Source organism: Scyliorhinus canicula, chromosome 18 (genome assembly GCF_902713615.1).
Source record: "Scyliorhinus canicula chromosome 18, sScyCan1.1, whole genome shotgun sequence".
Taxonomy (NCBI): domain Eukaryota; kingdom Metazoa; phylum Chordata; class Chondrichthyes; order Carcharhiniformes; family Scyliorhinidae; genus Scyliorhinus; species Scyliorhinus canicula.
In genome coordinates this window covers 109,345,606-109,368,320 of record NC_052163.1, presented here as the reverse complement: position 1 = coordinate 109,368,320, position 22,715 = coordinate 109,345,606, and the positions used below count along the sequence as shown (strand labels likewise).

The window sequence follows — 22,715 nt, the reverse complement described above, 5'->3', positions numbered from 1 at the left end:
TTCTTCCCGGAGGTGGAAGACAGATGTGAACGGTGCCAAAGAGGCCCGGCCAACCACGCCCACATGTTCTGGTCTTGCCCCAGACTCGTGGAGTACTGGACAGCCTTCTTCGAGGTTATGTCCAAAGTGGTGGGAGTGAGGGTGGAGCCATGCCCGATAGTGGCGGTCTTCGGGGTTTCAGAACAGCCAGATCTATTCCTGGGGAGGAGGGCGGACGCCCTTGCCTTTGCCTCCCTGATCGCCCGCCGTAGAATCCTGTTTGGCTGGCGGTCAGCAGCACCGCCCAGAGCTGCGGACTGGCTGTCCGACCTCTCGGAATCTCTCCAAATGGAGAAAATCAAATTTGCCATCCGAGGGTCGGACGACGGCTTCCACAGAACGTGGGAGCCATTCATGCAACTGTTCCGGGACCTATTTGTGGCCAATGTACAAGAGGAAGAATAGTCGGGGGAAGGTGGCGGGAGGGGGGGGGGGGGCTACAGGTTCGGTACGGGGGTTCGATGGCTAGCTAAGGCCCAAAACCAAACTAAATAAACATGTTGAGGGGGGGGGGGGGGGGGGGGGGGGGGCGGGCGCAGTTACCACTACGAAGATGCTTACCTGTAAATATGTATGTTAATTTTTGCGTGTTTGTTTGTTTTTTTTTGTTCTTTTTCTCTCCTAACAATTTGTAATTTGTTCAATATAAAATATGAAAACTGAATAAAAACATTTATAAAAAAAAAAAGAATAGGTGCAGGTTTAAATCTGAACACTGTAAAATGAAAGGATAACTTGCATTTTTATAATCGGTTGAATGCCACGCCCAAAAGATGGTACCTCAGACCACGTGGCACCCCCTCCATCAGTACCGCATGGAGTGCCAGCCTGAAAATCATGCTCAAGCCACAGGTGGGACTTGAACCCAAAACCTTTTCACTGAGGAGCGAGTGACCCACTGAGCCATGACTGAACATGAGCACAGCTTAGGAGGAGACGGGTGGGGGGGGAGGGGGTGTTCCTAATTGTGGCCAGGTACCTCCCAAAGTGGGAACTCATCTCAGAATCTTTGTCATGTCAAGTGGCATGGGAGCAAACAGCCATGATGTGGGAAAGGAAGAAAGTTTATATCTTTGCGTATACATCGTGTTATTTATTATTCATTGCAGAGGCAGATTGTTTAATAATTAGAGTGACTTTTTTGTTACCCCAGAGTGTGGTGGATGTTGGGACAGAGAGTAAATTTAAGGAGGAGTTAGACAGATTTTTAAATTGGTAATTTGTTGAAGGGTTATGGAGAATGGGCAGGATGGACGGTGGAGTTGAGGTCAGGGTGGGGTCAGCCATGATCGAAAGACGGAGCAGCCTCGATGGGCCAAATGGCCTCATTCTGCTCCTTCATCTTATGAAATTACGTTTGATGCATCTTTTTTTTTGCCTGGAAAGTTAATCGTGGCACCTATGTTTGAGATTTAATTGCTCATTGTAACTTGTGGAGGTGGTGGAAAATAGGTAGTAGCAGATTGGCCATAGGTTATGCACCCTGACAGATTTTCCTTTGCATAGAAGTGGGGAGTATGGCCTCTTTCATCTGTGTTTATCTTGTGACCTATTAAGAATATTCCAATAGTGGCTGGAAAGTGATTTGTAGCAGGTGTCAAGACATAAAACACAAGGATAAAAGTGAACGTGTGCAGAAATTTAGACATGATCCAAATGTCGAAGTGCTGCCGCATTTCGAACTGACGTGGTTTTCATTCACTTGCTTCTTCACAGGACTTCAGTGCTGCATCTTCCGATTTCTACCATTGTCTGAAACAAATGAATACGTTTCATTCCCTTTCTCCGTTTAATTGCAAGATCATTGAGACAACAGGGCAGGGATTCTCCCATCTGGGGACTAAGTCCCCACGCCATCAGGAAAACCGGCACCAACGACTCCAGCGTCAATGGCCCCCAAGGTGAGGAATTCTCACCTGTCTAGGGGGCTGGGTGGACGGCGGAGAGGTTGGTGCCACTCCAGCCGGCGCCGAAGGGGCGGCACGAGTTCGCGCATACGCCAAAGGGCCGGCGTGATCTTGCGCATGCGCAGAACGGCCGGTGTGGATCCGCACATGCGCAGATCGGCCGGCATATTTTACCGCATGCGCGGGGGTTCTCTTCTCTGCGCCAGCCATGGCGGAGCCCTACAGGGGCCGGCACGGAAGGAAGAAGCGCCCCCACGGAACAAGCCTGCCCGCAGATCGGTGGGCCTCGATCGCGGGCCAGGCCACCACCCCCACCCCCCCCCGCTAACTTACCTGCCAGGTCCCGCCGGTACGCGAGTCGAGTGTTTCATGCCGGCGGGACTGGCACAAAATATGGACAGCCGCTCAGCCCATCGGGGCCCGGAGAATCGCCGGGGGGGGGGGGGGGCGCTGCCAATGGCCCCCAACCGGCATGGCTGGACTCGTACCGCTGCCTGAAAAACGGCACCAGAGAATACAGCAGTTGGCGTCGGGGTGGGATTCGTGCTGCCCCCCGGGGATTCTCCGACCTGGCCCCCGGGGTCGGAGAATACCGGCTCAGGTTATCGCATTGTTTACAGTGATGTATCGATTGTTTACAATGTTTTTAAAAATTAAAAATGAACACGGCTTAATCGGCTTGATGTGTATAATAACATTTCTATGTAACAAAGGCAACACGGTCTGTTTTAAAGGAAGTCACCAAGCCACCTGTGGGTGAATATCTACTCAAGCATCAGGTGTGCACAGGTATTAAGGCTGTCCACAATTTAATATCGCAATCTGCTGGAGGCCCATTGTATTATACTGCCTCAAACAGGATTCTATGGAATGGAAGAAATCGGAGGGGCTTTGCTTCCTATGAATCCTGCACATTTCAGATTTTTAAAAAAATTGATGAATGCAGTTAAAAATGTATTCTGTCGCTGCCTCGCTAGGAATGCACTTAAGCCCCGCTCTCTGCCCCTCACTATCTGCCCCACTATCTGCCCCACTATCTGCCCCACTATCTGCCCCACTATCTGCCCCACTATCTGCCCCACTATCTGCCCCACTATCTGCCCCACTATCTGCCCCACTATCTGCCCCACTATCTGCCCCACTATCTGCCCCACTATCTGCCCCACTATCTGCCCCACTATCTGCCCCACTATCTGCCTCACTATCTGCCTCACTATCTGCCTCACTATCTGCCTCACTTCCTCTGTAACAAAGTCTAGATTTGGTTCACATGGGCAGAGATAAGATCTGAATAAACTAATTTGCCATCTCCAGTTTGCTCATAGCTGGGAGTTGAGTACTGGTCCAGTACAAATCAACGGCAGTCCAAGATGAAATTAAATACCTTGTATCTGTCACTACAAAAGGTGGGGTAGGACAAGCAGGACCAAATGTCTAGCACGGTGCACTGTTTTAAAAAAAAAGTATTTTTAGTAAGGCTTTGCAGAATCTTTCATAAGAAAACAGTAGTAACAATAATAACAAAACAAACTAGAGTGAACATTAACATAGTGCAAAAAGAGAATATACAATAACAATTAAATAGACATTACCCCACACGACCCAGTCTTCCCACACCATCCCAATGAAGCACTCACACCCCCCCCCCCCCCCCCGATTGCTGCTGACATTTTAATTTTTCCCGAGAAAGTCAACGAACGGCTGCCACCTCCGAGAGAACCCTAGCGTAGACCGTCTTAAGGCAAACATTTATTTTCTCGAGGCTGAGAAACCCAGCCATGTCGGTAACCCAAGTCTCTACACTCGGGGCTTCGAGTCCCTCCACATTAATAAAATCCGTCTCCGGGCTACTAGGGAGGCAAAGACCAAGACGTCGGCCTCTTTCACCCCCTGACCTCCAGGGTCTTCTGACACTCCAAAGATCGCTATCCCTGGACTCGGCACCACCCGTGTGTTAAGCACCTTGGACATTGCCCTCGCGAACCCTTGCCAGAACACTCTAAGCTCCGGGTATGCCCAAAACATGTGGACATGGTTTGCAGGGCTGCCCTTGCACCTCATACAACTGTCTTCTACCCCAAAAAACTTGCTCAAACTCGCTGCATGTGTGCCTGGTGGACCACCTTAAATTGAGCCTGGCACATGATGAGGAGGAATTAACCCTGCCCAGGACCTCTGCCCACAGACCCGCTTCCAACTCCTCACCTAGCTCCTCCTCCCACTTGCCCTTGAGCTCCTCCGCCTCCTGTAGTTCCTGGTAGATATCCGACACCTTCCCCATCCCCCACCCAGGTGCTGGAGACCACCCTGTCCTGTATCCTCAGTGGTGGCAGCGTCGGAAAGGCCTGTTTTTTCAGGAAGGCTCGTACTTGCAGATATTTAAAGGCGTTTCCTGGCGGCAGATTAAATTTGTCCTCTAGTGCCTTCAAACTGGGAAAGCTTCCGTCTATGAACAGATCTCCCATCCTTCTGATGCCTGCCCTCTGCCAACTCTGGAATCCACCATCCATCCTACTCGGGACAAACCTGTGGTTGTTACATATCGGGGTCCAGACCGATGCTCCCTCCACCTTCTTGTACCTCCTCCACTGTCCCCAGATCTGCAGTGTCGCCACCACCATCGGACTTGTGGAGTAACGGGTCGGCGAGAACGGCAAAGGAGCCGTTATCTCACAGTGCACTGTTAACGTGCTTATGTCAGACAGGTTGAAAATTGAATTATCCACATGCTCAGCAACAACATTTTCAGATAACATTTGGTTTGTACAAGCATAGTATAACCTCCACAAATGATTAAATTGATCTTATTTTATTTTAAGTTTTAAAAAAATGTCCCAATTAAGGGGCAATTTAGCATGGCCAATCCACCTATCCTGTACATCTGAGAGCTGTGGGGTGAGACCCACGCAGACGTGGGGAGATTGTGCAAACTCCACACGGACAGTGACCAGGGACCGGGATCAAACCCGGTTCTCGGCACCTTGGGGCCCCCGTGCTGCCCTCAAATTGATCTTACTCCAATGAACTTTGCATGTTTATCGGAATAAGACATCTTAGATCCTCACTCTGTTTTGAAAAAGTTTTGAAAAAAGCCGAGAGCTTTTCAAAAGTTTTTAATAAGTGGCAGGGTATATGAATAATGCCTTTGCTATTTTCCACAAACAAGTTAGATCATCAGGCAATTCATATACTTGCCAAACCGATGCATAGATGCTTTGACATTTTAAAAAGTTGATTTTAAAATGGTTGCGGGCCAGCTTTAAATTAGGCAAAATTTCTTTGAACGACCATTTCACATTTTAGAAAAGAGATTGAAATCCATTTTTGGTTGGAACAGTGTCAGCCTGGATCTGTGGAAGCTCATTTTCCCCGGAGTCAGTAGGTTGTGTGTTATAATGATAATCTATAATAATCTTTACAGTCACAAATAGGCTTACATTAACACTGCAATGAAGTTACTGTGAAAATCCCCTCGTCGCCACATTCCAGCGCCTGTTCGGGTACACGGAGGGAGAATTTGGAATGTCCAATTCACCTAACAGCATTTCTTTCGGGAGGAAACTGGAGCACCCGGGAGGAAACCCACGCAGACCCGGGGAGACCGTGCAGACTCCGCACAGACGGTGACCCAAGTTTGCAATCGAACCTGGGACCCTGGCGCTGTGAAGCGACAGTGCTAACCACTGTGCTACCGTGCCACACTTCAGAGATTTGGTGACATACATTGACCCCCCAGTTCAGGGGTGCCGCACTGTCAAAGATGCTGCTTTCTGGATGAGAAGTAGAATGAGAGCCCTCTTTCTGGTAGATTTAAAATTATGTGCCACCTTTTGATGGAAGAGCAGGATGGCAGGAAGGGGGGGGGGGGGGGGGGGTGCAGTGTTCCCCTTGCCAGCATTTATTTCTGAGCCATCACCAGATTATTTTTTTTTTAATTTAGAGTACCCAATTATTTTTTCTAATTAAGGGGCACTTTTAGCGTGGCCAATCCACCTACTCTGCACATTTTTGGGTTGTGGGGGCGAAACCCACGCAGACACGGGGAGAATGTGAAAACTCCACACGGACAGTGACCCAGAGCCGGGATCGAACCTGGGACCTCAGCGCCGTGAGGCGGTTGTGCTAACCACTAGGCCACCGTGCTGGCCTACCAGATTATTTAACTGTTTATTTCATTGCTGTTGGCGAGTTCTTGCTGTTGCACAGTTTAATTGTTCCGTTTCCTTCAATTGCTGCAATGACCACTCTTTAAAAACGAGCTGTGAAGTGCCTTTGGATATCCTGTGGTTTCTGAAAGATGCTATCAGAGTCTGAGTGCTTTCTTCCTGTAAACATCGCAGTTGCAGGCTTAGTGTCCTTTGACAGTTGTGAGCTCTTTAACAATGTCACACTCGATGTTGCTCTTACCATTTCTGTTTGCAAACCCAAATTTGGCCAGCTGCCAGGACAATGACCAAGATAATAGCTTTGCAGATAATGAGCGCAAAAAGGTTCAGCAGTGCATGGTTGAACGCTGGAATAATAAGAAAACAGTAATGATGTTAAGGTGCAAATCGCCTATGAAACATATAAAATATTGAGGATTAGCATCGTTTACAATTCCACACAAGCTTTGGTATCAATGTTCACTGTTATTTTTATCTCTGCGTAACAGCATATTCTCAGGTACAAACTAAACAAGTTGATTTTCCTTTCGCCGTGCACTATTACTCTACAACCCCACACGAGGACCCTGTCCTCACAAGTGATTTCATCCCAATGTTTCAAATAGGGCTTCATCTGTTGTGACTTCTCAAAATGCCAGCCCATAAGAACCATTCTCTTAACTCTTGAAAACACAGTGGGTGGGATTCTCCGTTTCAGAGACTAAGTGTTGAGAACAAAAAACAAAAGTACAGCACAGACACAGGCCCTTCGGCCCTCCGAGCCTGCGCCGACCATGCTGCCCGTCTAAACTAAAATCTTCTGCACTTCCTGGGTCCGTATCCCTCTATTCCCATCCTATTCATGTATTTGTCAAGATGCCCCTTAAATGTCACTATCGTCCCTGCTTCCACCACCTCCTCCGGCAGCTGGTTCCAGGCACCCACTACCCTCGGTGTTAAAAAAAAACCTTGCCTCGTACACTAGTGATCACAATGCAAAACGTATCCGATTCGCTGGGGTCGGGATTGGCACTCGAGAGGCTGCAGCTGCATATGAACACTCCACTGCCCACACACGCTCATTCCAGCCAATAAGATGGCATTGGTTGCACTGAAGTGCACCCATCCCATTGATGGGACGACTGGGGCCAGATGATACCTAGGGTTGGTGGCCTGGGGGGGGGGGGGACCACACTTCCGACCCGTGGCACAATGCTCACAGTGGGCAGTCAGTACAATGGTGTTTCGTGCCCGCCCACCACGACCCCAAGGCCAGACCCCTGGCCGCCCCTGGCTACCCCCCCCCCCCCCCCCCCCCCCCCCGGGCCCTGGCAGAAGCCCCCCGGTCAGCGACACAAGTCTCACCACATTTTGCACACTGTAGCAATGATAGACACTTTTTCTACCTCCTCTCTCTATCCCTCCCTCAGCAGCCACAGTGCCTGCTCCCCAATTTTTAAAGCCACAAGTGAAACTCGGCATTGGTAATTCCTCCTGGCGGAGGTGGAGCATCGCGGGAGCCCCGGAGAATATCGGCTCAAGCCTGTTAATAACATGCCAAAGGCGTTTACTACATGTGTGGAGCAGAAAGCATTGACGCTGCTGTTGAGGCACCGGAGCATGGCACTCTCTCAGGCACCTGGCACCGGCCAAGATTTCTGCCACGCGCGATTGTCCGCCCAATCGATTTTCCCGATTCTGGGTCGTCCGATGGAGAACGCTGCCCAGGTGCTTTTGGTCCACGCTGTAATCTGATCATGTGAAAAAGGGAAGGAGTGCACTTTACCGACCAGTCCTGCCAGATTCAGGACAGGACGCAGCCGATAGATCCCAGGAGAGGCCTCCCCCAGGACTCCCGACAGTCGTTATACCGCATGAGATCTAACTAGATCTCGCGAGACATTTCAATCTGGAACCTCCCATAATGGGCAGAACCCAGTCTCGCACGGATAAGTGAGTTTAAAAACCCACTTAGCCGTGCTAATGCTGGATCGATCGGTCATCCGGTATCTATCGGCCTCGTCCAGGAAACCCCAACCGAGTGCCAATTAGCACAGGGCCCCACCAGGGCACATTGGCAGTGCCAGCCGGGAACACTGGCAGGGCCATCCGTGTTCCCTGGCAGTGACAACTGTATGCTATCCTGGCACTGCCTGTCTGCCCAGGGGGCAATGTGAGGCTGGCAGGGACACTGCAGGGATGCCAGTGCCAAGGTGCTAAGTGCCATTTTGCCCGTGCCATGGATCGGTGAGGTGCGGGGAGATTCACTGGGGAGCGGGGGGGGGGGGGGCTAAGTGCGGCCTCAGACGGTATTCCCGTGCGACAGCGGGTTCGTTCCCGGTGCTACATTACCGCCCAGACCGGACTCTTTTTTTTATTAAGTAAAATCGCACCCAAGGTATTAAGAAAATTCCAGGGCGATCTCCTGCAGAGTGGGAGTCTCGGAAATTGTTTACGGTAATGGAATCCTGCTCAAAGCATTTGCTTTTGATATTTGGGTTCCGGGTACGTGCTGAAAGGTTTATGAATATGCAGCCAGGAGCAGTGCCTATATTTGCACACGTGCTGAAGCTATTCGTGGGATAGGCTTATCTTTATGAAAAATGCAAAGTAAAGGTTTATGGTCTGAGACAATGATAAAATGTCAACCATAAATGTATGGATGAATTTTTTTTTCTTTTTTAAAACAGTGTAAATGACAGCCAGACTTTATTTATTGATCTGGGAATATTTCCTTTCAGTATCTGATGTTGTTTGGGATGTGAAGCAACAGGCCTTTCCTCACCATCTTCCATTTTGTGTGAGAGAGCCACACCAATGCCAAACAGAGATGCATCACAGGTAACAACAATGGGTTTATCCGGATTGAAATGGACCAGGAAAGTCGATGACTGGAGGGCCTGTTTGACCTGATCAAAAACTTCCTCTGGGAATCCTCCCACTTCCAACATTGGCGACTTTTTAGAAGTTGATGAAGGGGTACCTAAATGGTCGACAGGTTGGACAAAAAGCAGCCGTAATAAAATTGACTGACTCTAGAAAATACTTCAATTCCGATGCATTCTCGATTCCCGGAACATCTTTGATTGCCTTTATCTTATCTTCAAGTATAACCTCTCGCATCATCTCTAAAACCTAAATACTTGACTCCATCAGCCTGTAACTTTTCCCCCTTTAACCAAATCCCACCTTCTTTAAACCTATGAGGGACATCTTCTAAATTAGCTTTGTGTTCCTCTTGTGTCGCCCCTGTCACTAGGACATCATCCAGATACATGACAACCTTCAGAGCTCCTGCAACAGGCTCTCCAATGTGTGCTGGAATACCGCACAGGCTGATGAGATACCAAAAGACAATCTTTTAAATTGGAAAGTCTTTATGGGTATTTATAGTAACAAACTTTCTTGACACCTCTTCCAGCTCAAGCTGCTGGTACACATGGCTTAAATCTAACTTGGTGTATTTAAGACTTCCAGACAACTTAGCATATACATCTTCTAACCTAGCTATAGGATATTTATCTACTTTAGCCACCCTGTTAACTGTCATCTTATAATCACCACACATTCAGACTGTGTGATCTGGCTTCAACACTGGTACGGTGGGTGCTACCCATTCTGAAAACTGTTTTGGAGTAATTGTCCCCAGGTTCTCCAGACACTTCAATTCCACCTCTTCTTCCTGATGTAGAGCATAAGGCACCTCTGGCGGGAAAGAATGTTGATGTTGCTTCTGGCTCTACACAGATCTTCACACCTTTGGTGCATCCTAATTCTTTAAGAAAGGCCTTGTGGTATTTCAGTAGAAGCTCCTGGCAAACCCCATCGATGAGACTGAATATTTTGAACCAATTGATTTTGTTCAGTCAAATGTGCCCATGAGTCTTGGCCTCTTTCCCTCCACAATGGCCACATTAAGCACCTGTGTATTTTTCTCTCCTCTGTCAAAATTGGAGTAGCTGACATTGACATTCCAAGGCTTCTTTTCTACTTGATCAATTGCTCCTCAAATCTCAACACTCTGCCCCTCGATCCCTACCTAAAACATCAAGGGAGAAGTTTGTGGTTTCCTTTGTTTCCAGAACGGAGACCAACCTATCTTACTTCTTTGCATTTTTGCATTCCTGCCTCTGGCCTTCTCCTAACTTTCAGACCTGACTCCATATTACTTTTCCTTTTCTTCATTCCTTTTCTAAGAGCAGATCTTCCATTGGGACCCAGCTTCTGTTTAGTCCCTCTTTAATCAACCTATGCCCACCAATGTATCACCCTAAACCCATCTCTAGTTAATATTGGTTTCCTTTCCTTAAGCACCATTCATCACTCGTTTAAAACTGCCATTTTTACTCCTCCCTACAAAAACAAATACTAGCTCACTTGTATTTTTCAACCGTTGCTAAGCTCCCGTTCCTCTGTAAGACCATTGATTGTATTATCATTTCCAAGTTCCATCTTCACCTGTCCCAAAACTGAATGGATTGCTCCAAATTAGCTTCCGCCCAACAGATAAGAACAAAATTGAATGGATAAAACCATTAATTCGCTGTGGCGGTAACCATGGTGAATTATTTATTCTGGCAGTCCTAAGGTTTGACACAGTGGAAAGCATTATTCTTCTCCATTGTCCAACTCTGTGGGAAAGTTCTTGCATTTCCCACTCCTTATTTATCTGAATGAAAACAATACTTCTGCAGCAATGGTTCCTGGAACTGAACTGTCAACATTGGCGTCATTCAAGGATCTATCCTGGTCTCATTCTTTACCATATCTACATGTTATTCTTTATAACATGGCAGATTCCATATGTAGGCTGATAAAATCCAGCTGTATCTCCCCACCTTTCTTGATATCATGTTCACTTCCACTGTCAGACCACCTGTTTGACGTTAAACCATGGATAAGTCCCAACTTTTTCCATCTAAAAATTGGGAAGGCCAAAGCCATTGGGCTGGATTCTCCCAAAATGGGACCATGTCCCCACTCCGGCGTAAAAATGCTGGCGTTTCACTCTGACGATTCCTGCAGAAATGATGAGCCGATTCACTGACCTGCAGGGGGCTAGCAGGGACGCAGAGTGATTCACGCAGCTTTAGCTGCAGATACGGGCCCCCCGCACTTCTGGTTTTGAGTCCACGCATGCGCATGGCAGCGGCCTCCAGCGGCCATGCCGAGCGCCATGGCGGACTCGGACCGCGGAGGCAGATGAAGAATGTAGACCCCCCAATCAGCCACGCGACCAGAGATGACCGCGCCGAGCTGTCCTCCGGCCGCTTATGAGCCCCCCCCCCCCCCCCCCCCCCCCCAAGTGTCCGATCCCCCTGCCCCCCACCAGGGTGGCAGTGGACTGAAGCAGCCACCACACGAGAGTACCGACCGGCAATAGGTGGTTAGAACCACGCCTTTGGGAACTCGGCCGGTTGGGAGCGGAGGATGGCTGGGCGGGCCTCTGGCAATGGTCCCCTAGCCAAACGCGATTTCGGCACGGGGCTGCGGAGAATCCAGACCATTGTTTCAAGCCCTCCCGGCAAATTCCATTTCTTGGCATTGACTCCATTCTCTTCCCGGGTCGACATTTTAGAATTCTTACTGTTGAGGCCATGCACAATATCAAGAAAATGAAATGAAATGAAAATCGCTTATTGTCAAAATGAAGTTACTTTGAAAAGCCCCTGGTCACCACATTCTGGCACCTATTCGGGGAGGCTGGTAATTGCTTTATTCTATCTCCAGAATATTTCTCCCTTGCCTCAGCAAAGTTACATGCACAATATAAATATCAATGAACCCACCACCACTTTGGGAAGTATCCCATTTGTTGCTGATCTCAATGCCATTTTAACACAAAGCACAAATAGTTTGTTTCTCTGCTTCACTCAATTGTCAAGTGACTTGGAGTGCCATTATTTTGGACTTGCCATCATTCCCTCTTAATCATTGACACCCACAATGTCACCAATCACTGAAACCAGACTGCTGCTCCCAATTGGGCCAAGCTCCTGATTAAACTGCTCCTCCTGTTCGATTGTTTCACACTGCGGGTGATGCTGTTTCTGTGGCCGGTGCTATTGTACTTTTCTCATGTATTAGGATTTGTATCTCTATCATTCAAATCTACACTATAAAAACAATGTCACACTATAAAAAAAATAAAATGTACCCATAGAAAAAGCAACATACTTCCACATACTAATTGGCAGTCACATAGAGATGATAGCATAACAAGTGAAGATGTCAAATTGGACAACACATGGGGCTGGTTTAGCACAGTGGGCTAAATAGCTGACATGCAATGCAGAACAATGCAAGCAGCGCGGGCTCAATTCCCGTACCGGACTCCCCGAACAGGTGCCGGAATGTGGCGACTAGGGGCTTTTCACAGTAACTTCACTGAAGCCTTGTGACAATAAGTGATTATTATTACTACATGATACAGTACACAGAGAGCAGAACTGAGGGAACAGATTCCGGAGTAGCTGACGCAATGTAATATTAATATGTGGAAGGTCGGTATTTTAAAAGTTTGAGTAAAATAAATGCAACTTACCCTGAACTTGCACATTTATCGAACCGATTGTAACGATCTGTGATGACGAATATGCAGCAGCACAGCAGTAATAAACTCCAGCATCTTCGATTTGGAGGTTGACGAGAGTCAGTGTAAAATCGCGTGTGTCTGTTGCTGTTGTTTGGTTGCCGATACGGTGTCTGTTTACAGGTATCGACTGGCTACAGTTTTCATTATCCTTTGTCCAAAATACTGTCAGTGTGTTAGTCAAATTCTCATCAAGCTTCACAATACACTGAAGCTTTAGGAAGCCCCCTCTTTGTCCTCTCATTTGGGAATTGGGAATCACCATCTTGAATTCTTGGGATTCAAAAATAAAACTGTTTACGATCATAAGATTTAAGGCAGTGCAATTTTGTGTCTAGGAATATGAGGTTGAGCACATTAGCTAAGTACTGGAGACAGTATTTGATTATTGAATATAATAACATTTCTTTTGTGTCTCTTACATAGGAAATGTCCCAGAGTACTTGTCAGGAAAGAGAGGAGCTGGGGAGGAGAGAAGCTGGTTGAGAATGGAACTCTGGCAAAGGGAATGCTCAAGAAGGTGGAGGTAGGCAGCAAGGTGGAGGGTTCTGGGAAGTACTTCAACTAGATGGGAGAGGATGGCTGAAAGGATGACTTCTGATGTTGGGAATGAAGAGCTTCAGGTGCATGCAGGAATGTTACACCGGAAGGTGTCACAGGCATAGGGCGAGGCAAAGTCGGGGCACAAGAAGACAATGGGGCTTTACAAGGATGATGGTGATCGGAGAGCTGGAAACCATTATTGAACGGATATGGGAGGCAGTAATCTATAGAGTTTTGTAATTTATTCTTTCACGGGATGGGGCCATCACTGGGAAGGCTTTGTGGCTTGTTTGCTCATTGCAGAGGTCTTTTAAAGGTCAATCACATTGCTATAGATCTGGCGTCATAGTGAACCAGATGGGTTTTTACAGCAATTGATGATAGGCATGGTTACCATCACTGAGAGACTAGCTTTATTTTCAATTTTCTCAACTGAATTTAAATTCCACCACCAGTTTCCATGGTGGGATTTGAACTCTCATAGCATTAGTCTGGGCCTCTGGCCTACTAGTCTAGAGGAGGTTAGGAAACTAGAAAGGAGAAAACTGGAACAGTCAAACATCAGGGTTGTAAATGTGTTGATCAAGAGTTTCACCAGAGTTAGGAAGAGGTGCAGAAGTTAACAGGCAATGTATCAGAGGTGCTTGACGTCAGACGAGGTTAACCACCATCAACTGAAGCTTGAGCAGCTGACAAGGGTTAGTCCTTTAACAATTCTCAGTCTCTTGGCCTTAATAATCTCCTTTCCACCAGTGATTGTCAATCCCTCTGCACCCCCATCTCCCACCAGGATTAGCTTCAGATACTCTTATGGCAGTATGGCTCCTTTAAGGAGCGGTCCTTCGTGGGCCGCATGACTCACTCGGAGTCTATGGGGACGGAATAGGCGAACCTGAGCCTATCGGGTCCTGGGGCGCGGACCTGGGGAGTGAGGCTGAGTGTAAGCCTGGGGGTCAAGGGAACTAACCCCATTTTGGAGATGTCTTGGTCTGAAATATAAAATTCTTCCTTTGTTAACAAATCAACGTTGCCATTTGACTCTGCCTCGTCTGTATTAGCACCCGCTGTTAACACTGGTGGCGAGAATAAATTTGTTCAGTCGAAAGGAAAGTTGTCTAATTTTGGAAGGGGGGGGGGAAGTGGCCGCTCGGAGACCTGCAAAAGGATAAAGAATCAGCCCGAGTCGAATAGCTATGCCACTATTCAGCCACCTTTCACCTGAGGAAGTAGCAGCGCTCCAAACGCTAGTGTTTGAAACAAACATATTGGACTTTAACCTGATGTTGTAAGATTTTTTACTATTCTGGAAAATCGACCCATTTGATCTGGAGGTTGAAAGTTGGGGGCCAATATGTGGAAAGGCTTTGACACTTTTTCGTTGCCAATTAAATCACGGCAGAAAACAAGCAAAATGTTATATTACTCAGTTTGTGGCCCACAAACATATAGCCTCATGAGAAACCTAATGTCTCCGGAAGCTCCGGTCAAGTCTTTTGATCAATTAGTGCAACTTGTGAGAGACCACTACAATCCCTGGCCCCTCCCATTATTATGCAGCGCTAGAAATACCATTCAGACATTAGAGGCCGGTGAAAACAGAATCCGCGTTTACAGCCAGACAGTGACAGATGTCAGAACCATGTGAATTTAGTCCATCTCTCAATGACTGTTTGGTGTCCGGTATTGATATCTAGAATATTCAGAAGTATTTACTGGCAGAGACCCGAATATCCCGAGACAAAGTGGGTAAATTGGCTCAAGTGACTGGAAGCGCTGAACGAAGCTCTTTTCAATTGACTTGATGGGCTGAATGGCCTCCTTCTGCACTGTAAATTCTATGATTCAATTATAAGGCTTGCAAAATGAGGTAAATCAGTGATGGCGGGCATCGGTGGCCGCTCAAAGTACCCCTAGTGAGTGGGGGCTCGCTATCTTTGGGGTAGTATCGGAGCCGGGAGTGCAGGAGGCGAGTGGGGCCGGTATTCTGGCCTTTGCGTCTCCAGTAGCCCGGAGTAGGATTCTTTTACAGTGGAGGGACGCAAAGCCCCCAAGCCCGGAATCCTGGATTAATGACATGGCCGGGTTCATCAAACTGGAGAGGGTCAAGTTTGCCGAGGGGGTCGGTGCAAGGGTTCTTCCGGCTGTGGAGGCCTTTTCTTGATTTCCTGCCGGAGTGTTAGGGGGTGGTCAGTCTCAGCAGCAACCCGGGGGGGATTATGGGTCTGTTAAGGGGGTTTGTTTTTGCAACTATGTGTTTGTTACTTTCTTTTTTGTTATTAATTTATTGCTTTGTATTGGGGGGGGGGGGGGGGGGGCATTTCTCACTGTTTTTTCTATGCCTTGTTTATTTTATTGTTGGGAGAAAATTTGTTGTTGAAAAATTTGAATAAAAATTATTTTAAAAAAAAAAGTTCCCCTAGTGAGGGTGCAGCGGGGATCTTCCGGCCCTGCTGACGGTACACCACTGCCACTGGTTTCCCGGCGGTGTGGGGTGGATTCAATGGGAAATCTCATTGACAATGGTGGGACCAGAAGATCCCAGCGCCGGCCAACGGCAAACCACCTCCCACCACGGAGAAACACACCGTGGGGAAGCCGGACAATCACGGCCAGTGCGTCTCAAGGATGGACGTACTGGCTGACAAAATGGCTGGAGGGTGCAGGCAAGTGATGTGATGAAACCTTCAGGAATATACTTAAATCTCAACTGGCAACCCTACACACTCTCTTTCACATGGCCTATTCTCTTTGTCAACCTTTCTACCTCGTGTCTCTGCAGACAGGCTGTCAGACAGACAATATCCACGATCAACCCAGAGTCCCATAGCCACCGTCATTACACTTCCTACCTTCTGCATTCACTCCTTTCCCTCTTTCCCAGAATCATGATATGGTTCCACTTACCTTCCATCTACCAGCATCCATATTGAACAGATCATCCACCATCAATTTTGTCTCTTCTGGAATGATGTGATTCCCAAACACATTTTCCCCTCTCCTTTCAACATTCTGAGGGGACCTTTCCCTCTGTAATACCCTGGTCCACTTTTCAATCACTCCCAACACCCCACTCCTCTTTCCATAACATCCTCCCATGGGGGACACAACACCTGCCCTTTCACCTCCTTTCTTCCCATCATCCAAAACTCCAAACACTTGTTCTAGGAAAAACAGCAAGCTGCTTGTATTCATAGAATCATTGAGTCCTTTCTGTATTCTCTGCTCTAGATGTTGTCTCCTCTACATTTGGGAGACCAACCATGGATCGGGCGATTGTTTTAGTGAACTACTCCATCCAGTTTGCAAGTGTGAGCCGGAGCTATTGGCTGTTTGTCGTTTTAATTCTCCATCCCGTTTCTGCTCTGACCTCTCTGTCCTCAGCCTGTTTTGCTATTTCAGCCAAGCTCAGTGGAAGCTCAAGAAATAGCATCACTTGTTTCAAAATAGGCACTTTACAAACTTCTAGACCCAACACTTTGTTCAACAATTTCATGCCACACAAGTGCCAGGCAATGGCCATCTCCAATGACAGAGAATCAAACCGTGCCCCTTGATGGCATAACCATCACTGAATCCTCCACTATCAATATCCTGGGGGTTACCATTGACCACAACTGAATTGGATCAGCCAGATAAATACTGTGGCTGTAAGAGCAGGTCAGAGGCTGGAAATCCTGCGGCATGTAACTCACCCCTACTCTCCCAAAGACTGCTCACCACCTACAAGGCACAAGTCAGGAGTGTGATACAATACTCCCGAGTTGCCTCTCAATGCAGCTCCAACAACACTCAGAAGCTCACAACAATTCGGGACAATGCAGCCCGCTTGATTCGCACCCATTCCACAAACATTCATTCCCTCCACACCGACGGACAGTAGCAACAGTGGGTACCATCTACAAGATGCACAGCAGGAACTCACTAAGGTCCCTTAGGCAGCATCTTCCAAACCCATGAGCACTACAATCTAGAAGGACCAGATACCTGGGAACACCACCAGCTGGACGTTCTGCTCCAACTCACTCACCTTCCTGACTTGGAAATATATCGCCGTTCCTTCACTGTCCCTGGGTCAAACTTCTAGATCTCCCTCTCTGACAGCACTGTAGCTGTACCCACACCACATGGACTGCAGCAGTTCAAGAAGGCAGCTCACCACCACCGTCTCAAGCGCAATTAGCAATGAGCAACAAATGCTGGCCACATCCCGTAAAAAATGAATTAAAAAAAAAATGTCATTTCGACAGCAGCTATTGGTAATGATCCTGCGATTTTCATTTCCATCTCCTCTAAACCCATCATTTGCTTCTTTATCCTATTATCATCCTTTTTTGCCTTGCACCCTTATACCTTTCTGCCATTTAATCTCTCCTGCCTTCCATTTTATCAGGTCTGCCCCTTCATGTCTCCCCTGCCTTTACCATCCCTGAACTTGCTTACTTAAAACAGTCACATCTCAAACATCTTGCAGTTCCGATGAGGTAGAAAGTTAACTTCCATCTCTCTTCAGTTTTGCCTGTTCTTTCAGATTTCCAACATTCGTCTGTTCCCTTATTTAGATGCGACTCATCCACAACTTAATTAATCATGTGGAAAATCAAGTCCTATTGATTTCACAGATGCATCACATGTCGTCGGTGTGCCATTTATAAAACGTGCCACAAAACCTGCTGCTGCGGCACGGTGGCACTATGGTTCGCACTGCTGCTTCACAGCGCCAGCGACCAGAGTTCAATTCCAGCCTGGGGTGACTGTGGAGTTTGCACTTTCTCGCAGTGGGCAGGCAAGGTGGATTGGCTATGTTAAATTGCCCCTTAATGCCCCAAGTTGTGCAGGTTAGGTAGGGTGCTTTTCCAGAGGGTTGGTGTAGACTTGAAGGGCTGAATAGCCGCCTTCTGCACTGTTATATTACTTTGTGTAATACATAATTACTCTTTTGTACCAGCCGAAATGAGTAGTCTTCCTGTAAAGATAAACTAACTTATTGAGTAATATAAATAAATATGGAGTTCTTTTTACTTAATACTCAACTAGTAAAACAAAGAAACAATTGTAGAGATAACTAATTAAATTACACAATCCAACGCTTTGATAACTAATGATTTCTTCTCTCTCTAGCTTTCTTATGTCTGTTCTCTCTGCACACTCCTTCAGAAAGAGCAGGAAAGCTAATATAGGTCCTGTAGTGAGGCATCTGGTGTTCAATTGCCTGTACTAGCATTACATATATTGATCATGTACATTGATATTCAGAGATCACCAAATAGGGATTCTATGGAAATGAAGAAATACAGGCTCTTCCATTTCCAGAAAACACCTAAATATGGACACCTCTGCTGTGGTGTCTACATGGCTAATGCATGCCTGATGGCTTCAGGTTTGACTGGCTTAAAAGCATTTAACTAAGATTGTGTTGTACTTTGGATTCTTGGTGGAAACTTTTAAACAAGCATCACCAAGCATTTAAAGGAAATTGTTCAGGATGTAGATTTCTACCCTTGAATCTTGTAATTTTGAAATACTATGCTGCGTTGCAAAACTTACAAATTAGTTCAACGTGATTGGACTCGAAACGTTACCTGTTTCTCTCTCTACAGATGCTGCCAGACTTAGAGTTTTTCCAGCACTTTGTTTTAATTTCAGATCTCCAGTCACCGTGGCACTTTGCTTTTTATTAAAGTGATTCCTGATTTTCAGTACTTACCGACCACCACAACTGTTATCATGTGGCCCATCACGACGGCTGAGCTGTAGCTGGGGAGTCGGCCCTGACACTGGTAGACTCCACGGTGGCTAAGGTGAGCAGGAGAAATCCAAAGTATAGAAGACATTGTGCCGGGCCCAAAATGTGATTTGTAAGTGGTTTGATTGACAAATTCATCCAGCTGAGGCAGCAACATGCAACCTGTTGACATCTGCTTACACCAATATAATTCTGGCACAGAGGAACTGTTTTCACAGTAGGTAGCGGTGCATGAGAGAGAAAACACAGAGCCTTCCACAGCATAGATTGTAGCTTTTGAGTAAGAGAGGTTTAGTTGACATGGGTTTGAATTGCGCCCTAAAATTGAGAAAAAGGATGAAAAAAAATTATATATTGCTGCTTTAGAAAATACAAATTTCTAGGTTAGGGTTGTTGTAATGTTAGTGGGTGGTTACTTTTCATTGGATGTGTCAATAATGAGTTTTGAGAGGAAATAATGGAGCAAGTTAAAGGAAAAACCATGGATTCTGTATGTGTGGATTTGAAAAGGATTTAAGAAAATATAGTACCTTCCCTCAGGAGTGGCAACCATCGTCAGGGCAGGCACCTCAAGCAGAGCTCGGTTTTGATCTTTAAAAGTTTTGGACGCCTTTTTTTCCTTCAAACTTTCAGATTAGTTATTAGGGTAAAACTGGCAGAACCATCCGAAGTTAGCTATTTAAACTCGCTTTGTCAGATGGTTCCCATCCCACCCTGGGGTAGTTAGAGCTTCTGGACATTTCCTGGATAAACCTTTACAAAGAACAATACAGCACAGGCCCTTCTGCCCTCCAAGCCTGCGTCGATCATGCTGCCCGTCTGAACTAAAGCCTTCGGCATTTCCGGGTTCCGTATCCCTCTATTCCAATCCTATTCATGCATTCGTCAGGGTGCCTCTTAAACGTCGCTATCGTATCTGCTTCCACCACCTCTCCCGGCAGCACATTCCAAACACTCACCATCCAGTGTGAAAAAACTTGCACATCTCCTCTCAACTTCCCCTAGTAATTGACTTTTCCACCCCGGGAAAAAGAATCCGACTATCCACTCTGTCCCATTCCATTCATATGTGGAAACATCCAAGAGGGATTCCCCAGCACATCATTAGGGTACCTCCCAAATGCAACGCTGGGAAGCCAGGAAGTTATGGCCTGCAATTTGACAAAATTAATACATATAGCATCAAAGTGAATGAAGCAGATGGGTTATCTTTTCAGCATCTGGAGGATTTTGTTTTCCTGTTGTTGCTGCAATAGAAATTTGGCTGAAGAATAGAAACCATAAATGAGTGGTCAGTCACTCATTGTGACAGATACTTTTAACACTATTAGAATATAATATTTACACTATTAGAATATAACATTTTACTATGAATATTAAACTTCACTAGATTGCAGACTAGTATTCAGTCTTTGTTAAGAGTATAATTTTCTTTTACTCTTTAAACTCGATGTTGTGCCGAGCAATGATCACCCTACTTAAACCCACGTAACCCGTATACCCGTAACCCAACAATCCCCCCATTAACCTTACACTACGGGCAATTTAGCATGGCCAATCCACCTAACCCGCACATCTTTGGACTGTGGGAGGAAACCGGAGCACCCGGAGGAAACCCACGCACACACGGGGAGGACGTGCAGACTCCACACAGACAGTGACCCAGCCGGGAATCGAACCTGGGACCCTGGAGCTGTGAAGCATTGATGCTAACCACCATGCTACCGTGAGGCCCCAAAAAATGGTGTTGAAACTGAAGTTTCTTACAGTTAGAGCTGTGGTCATCTTCCAGGGTCTGAGAGTCATCTGTGTGGAAATAGACAAACATGGTGCCAATGCTGAGACACAAGATGGGCGACACGGTAGCACAGTGGTTAGCACTGTTTAATTTGGACATTCTGAATTCTCCCTCAGTGTACCCGAACAGGCCGACCGGAATGTGGCCACGAGGGGCTATTCACAGTAACTTCATTGCAGTGTTAATGTAAGCCCACTTGTGACACTAAAAAAATTATTATTAAAATGGGGCAACAAGGAACAGTATGCAATTGAACAATTGTGCTTTGGGATTTTGTTAGCATAGTAACATTCACCAGGTGAAGAAGAGTGTCATCTATATTCATGATGTGGAGATGCCGGCGTTGGACTGGGGTGAGCACAGTAAGAAGTCTTACAACACTAGGTTAAAGTCCAACAGGTTTGTTTCAAACACGAGCTTTCGGAGCACGGCTCCTTCTTCAGGTGAAGATCTATATTCATGGCCACTTCCTAAATCAGACCATGTAATATTTTTTTCTCGGATGTTAATTACTGCATAGATACTTGCCCTATCAACCCTTATTTTACTTTTCAAAATAACCGATTACTGAAACCCAATGGTTTCAGTTTTGGCTTACTGGACAAGTAAAAGGGTCTTAAAATTAAAATTAAGATTTAATTTCAGAGGTGCAATAGTGGTGTTCTGGGTCAGTTTCTCTTTTCAATATATGGACTGGACTCGTGTATGAGAGCACAATGAAATCAGTTGCAGACAAGAAAAAAAAGAATTAAACTAGAAAACAATTTCAAAAAGAACTATGGAACTGTAGATTGGAAAGAAAGATCTCAAAAAATAAATGGGAATGTTGATATATTTTGTGAAGATGAATGAGGAAATAGATGGTGAAACTTTAAAATAAGTAGATACTTAGGGATTCGGAAGAAGAAATCAAAGAATAGGAGGACAAATTGCTGAAGCTTTAAAAGGGATTATGAGAGTTTAGCTTTTATAGAAATAGGCATAGAGAACAAAAGCAAATAATAATCTTTATTATTGTCGTTATTGTCACAAGTAGGATTACTGTAACTTGCAATGAAGTTATTGTGAAAACCCCTTAGTCGTCAGACTCTGGTGCCTGTTCGGATACACAGAGAGAATTCAGAATGTCCAATTCACCTAACAAGCACGTCTTTTGGGACTTGTGGGAGGAAACCGGAGCACCCGGAGGAAACCAACGCAAACATGGGGAGAATGTGAAGACTCCGCAGACAATGACCCAAGCAGGAATCAAACCGGGGTCCTTAGCGCGGTGAAGCAACAGTGCTGACCACTGTGTTACTGTGCCGCCCATGAAGAAATGCAAAAAAATGGAAGAGGTTTTTGGTCAGACTGCATTTACAATATTGTGTTTTATTTTGGGAATCTTACAATAGGAATGATATGAAATCCATGGTGCAGCAGAATTGCATTAGAATGATACCAGGGCTGAGATTTCATTATGAAGAGGGATGAGAGCATTTTGGGCTCTTCACAATAAAAAAGAAAAAAAATAAGATTTGCAGGTGGTAAACCTTATTTAAGCTTTTGATAATCAGCACAAAAGAGGTTGGTAAAAAATTTAACTTAGAAGGTTTTGAGAACAGAGTATGTTCTTTGAGAAGCAGTGGTGGAAGAGTCCATATTAAGAAAGTGAATATGTTATAATAGATTATTTTGGTAGAGTACAGAAAACAGGAAAGGGATTGGACTGCACAGCTCCAACAGAGACCTAGTATGGCTATAATTGGCCAGATACCCATATCCTGTGCGAGAATATTCTATGATTCTGCAACTTGAGAGATTGCAGTGGAGCTTAAGCTTGATTCAACTTTTGATAAAGTAGGTTTATTTCTTAGACACTTTCAGATTCATCTTTAATTAATTTGGGGGAGGCAAACACAAAATTAATCAGTTGCAATATCTTCATAAACCAATAAAACAGAAATGA

The 22,715-nt window shown here is 46.1% G+C and overlaps 1 protein-coding gene across 1 annotated transcript; it reads right to left on the bottom strand.

The window, feature by feature from the left end:
* Positions 1–842: 842 nt before the first annotated feature.
* LOC119953499 lies at positions 843–19,734 on the bottom strand. The gene is made up of 6 exons (XM_038777842.1): positions 19,500–19,734; positions 18,931–19,287; positions 12,636–12,956; positions 6,354–6,459; positions 3,331–3,393; positions 843–1,791 (listed from the first exon to the last, which is right to left on the bottom strand). Exons 2-5 carry the CDS (start codon positions 19,139–19,141, stop codon positions 3,381–3,383), a joined length of 651 nt encoding a protein of 216 aa, XP_038633770.1. The 5' UTR covers positions 19,142–19,287; positions 19,500–19,734; the 3' UTR covers positions 843–1,791; positions 3,331–3,380.
* Between the last annotated feature and the right edge of the window lie 2,981 nt (positions 19,735–22,715).

Bases quoted from the DNA above. Each gene is read 5' to 3' on its own strand.
- LOC119953499 (XM_038777842.1), bottom strand. From the start codon at position 19,141: ATGTCAACAGGTTGCATGTTGCTGCCTCAGCTGGATGAATTTGTCAAT. The intron at 12,957-18,930 runs GTAAGTACTGAA...TTGAATCCCAAG, and splicing joins GATAACAGTTGTGGTGGTCG to AATTCAAGATGGTGATTCCC. The intron at 6,460-12,635 runs GTAAGTTGCATT...TTATTATTCCAG, and splicing joins GATAAATGTGCAAGTTCAGG to CGTTCAACCATGCACTGCTG.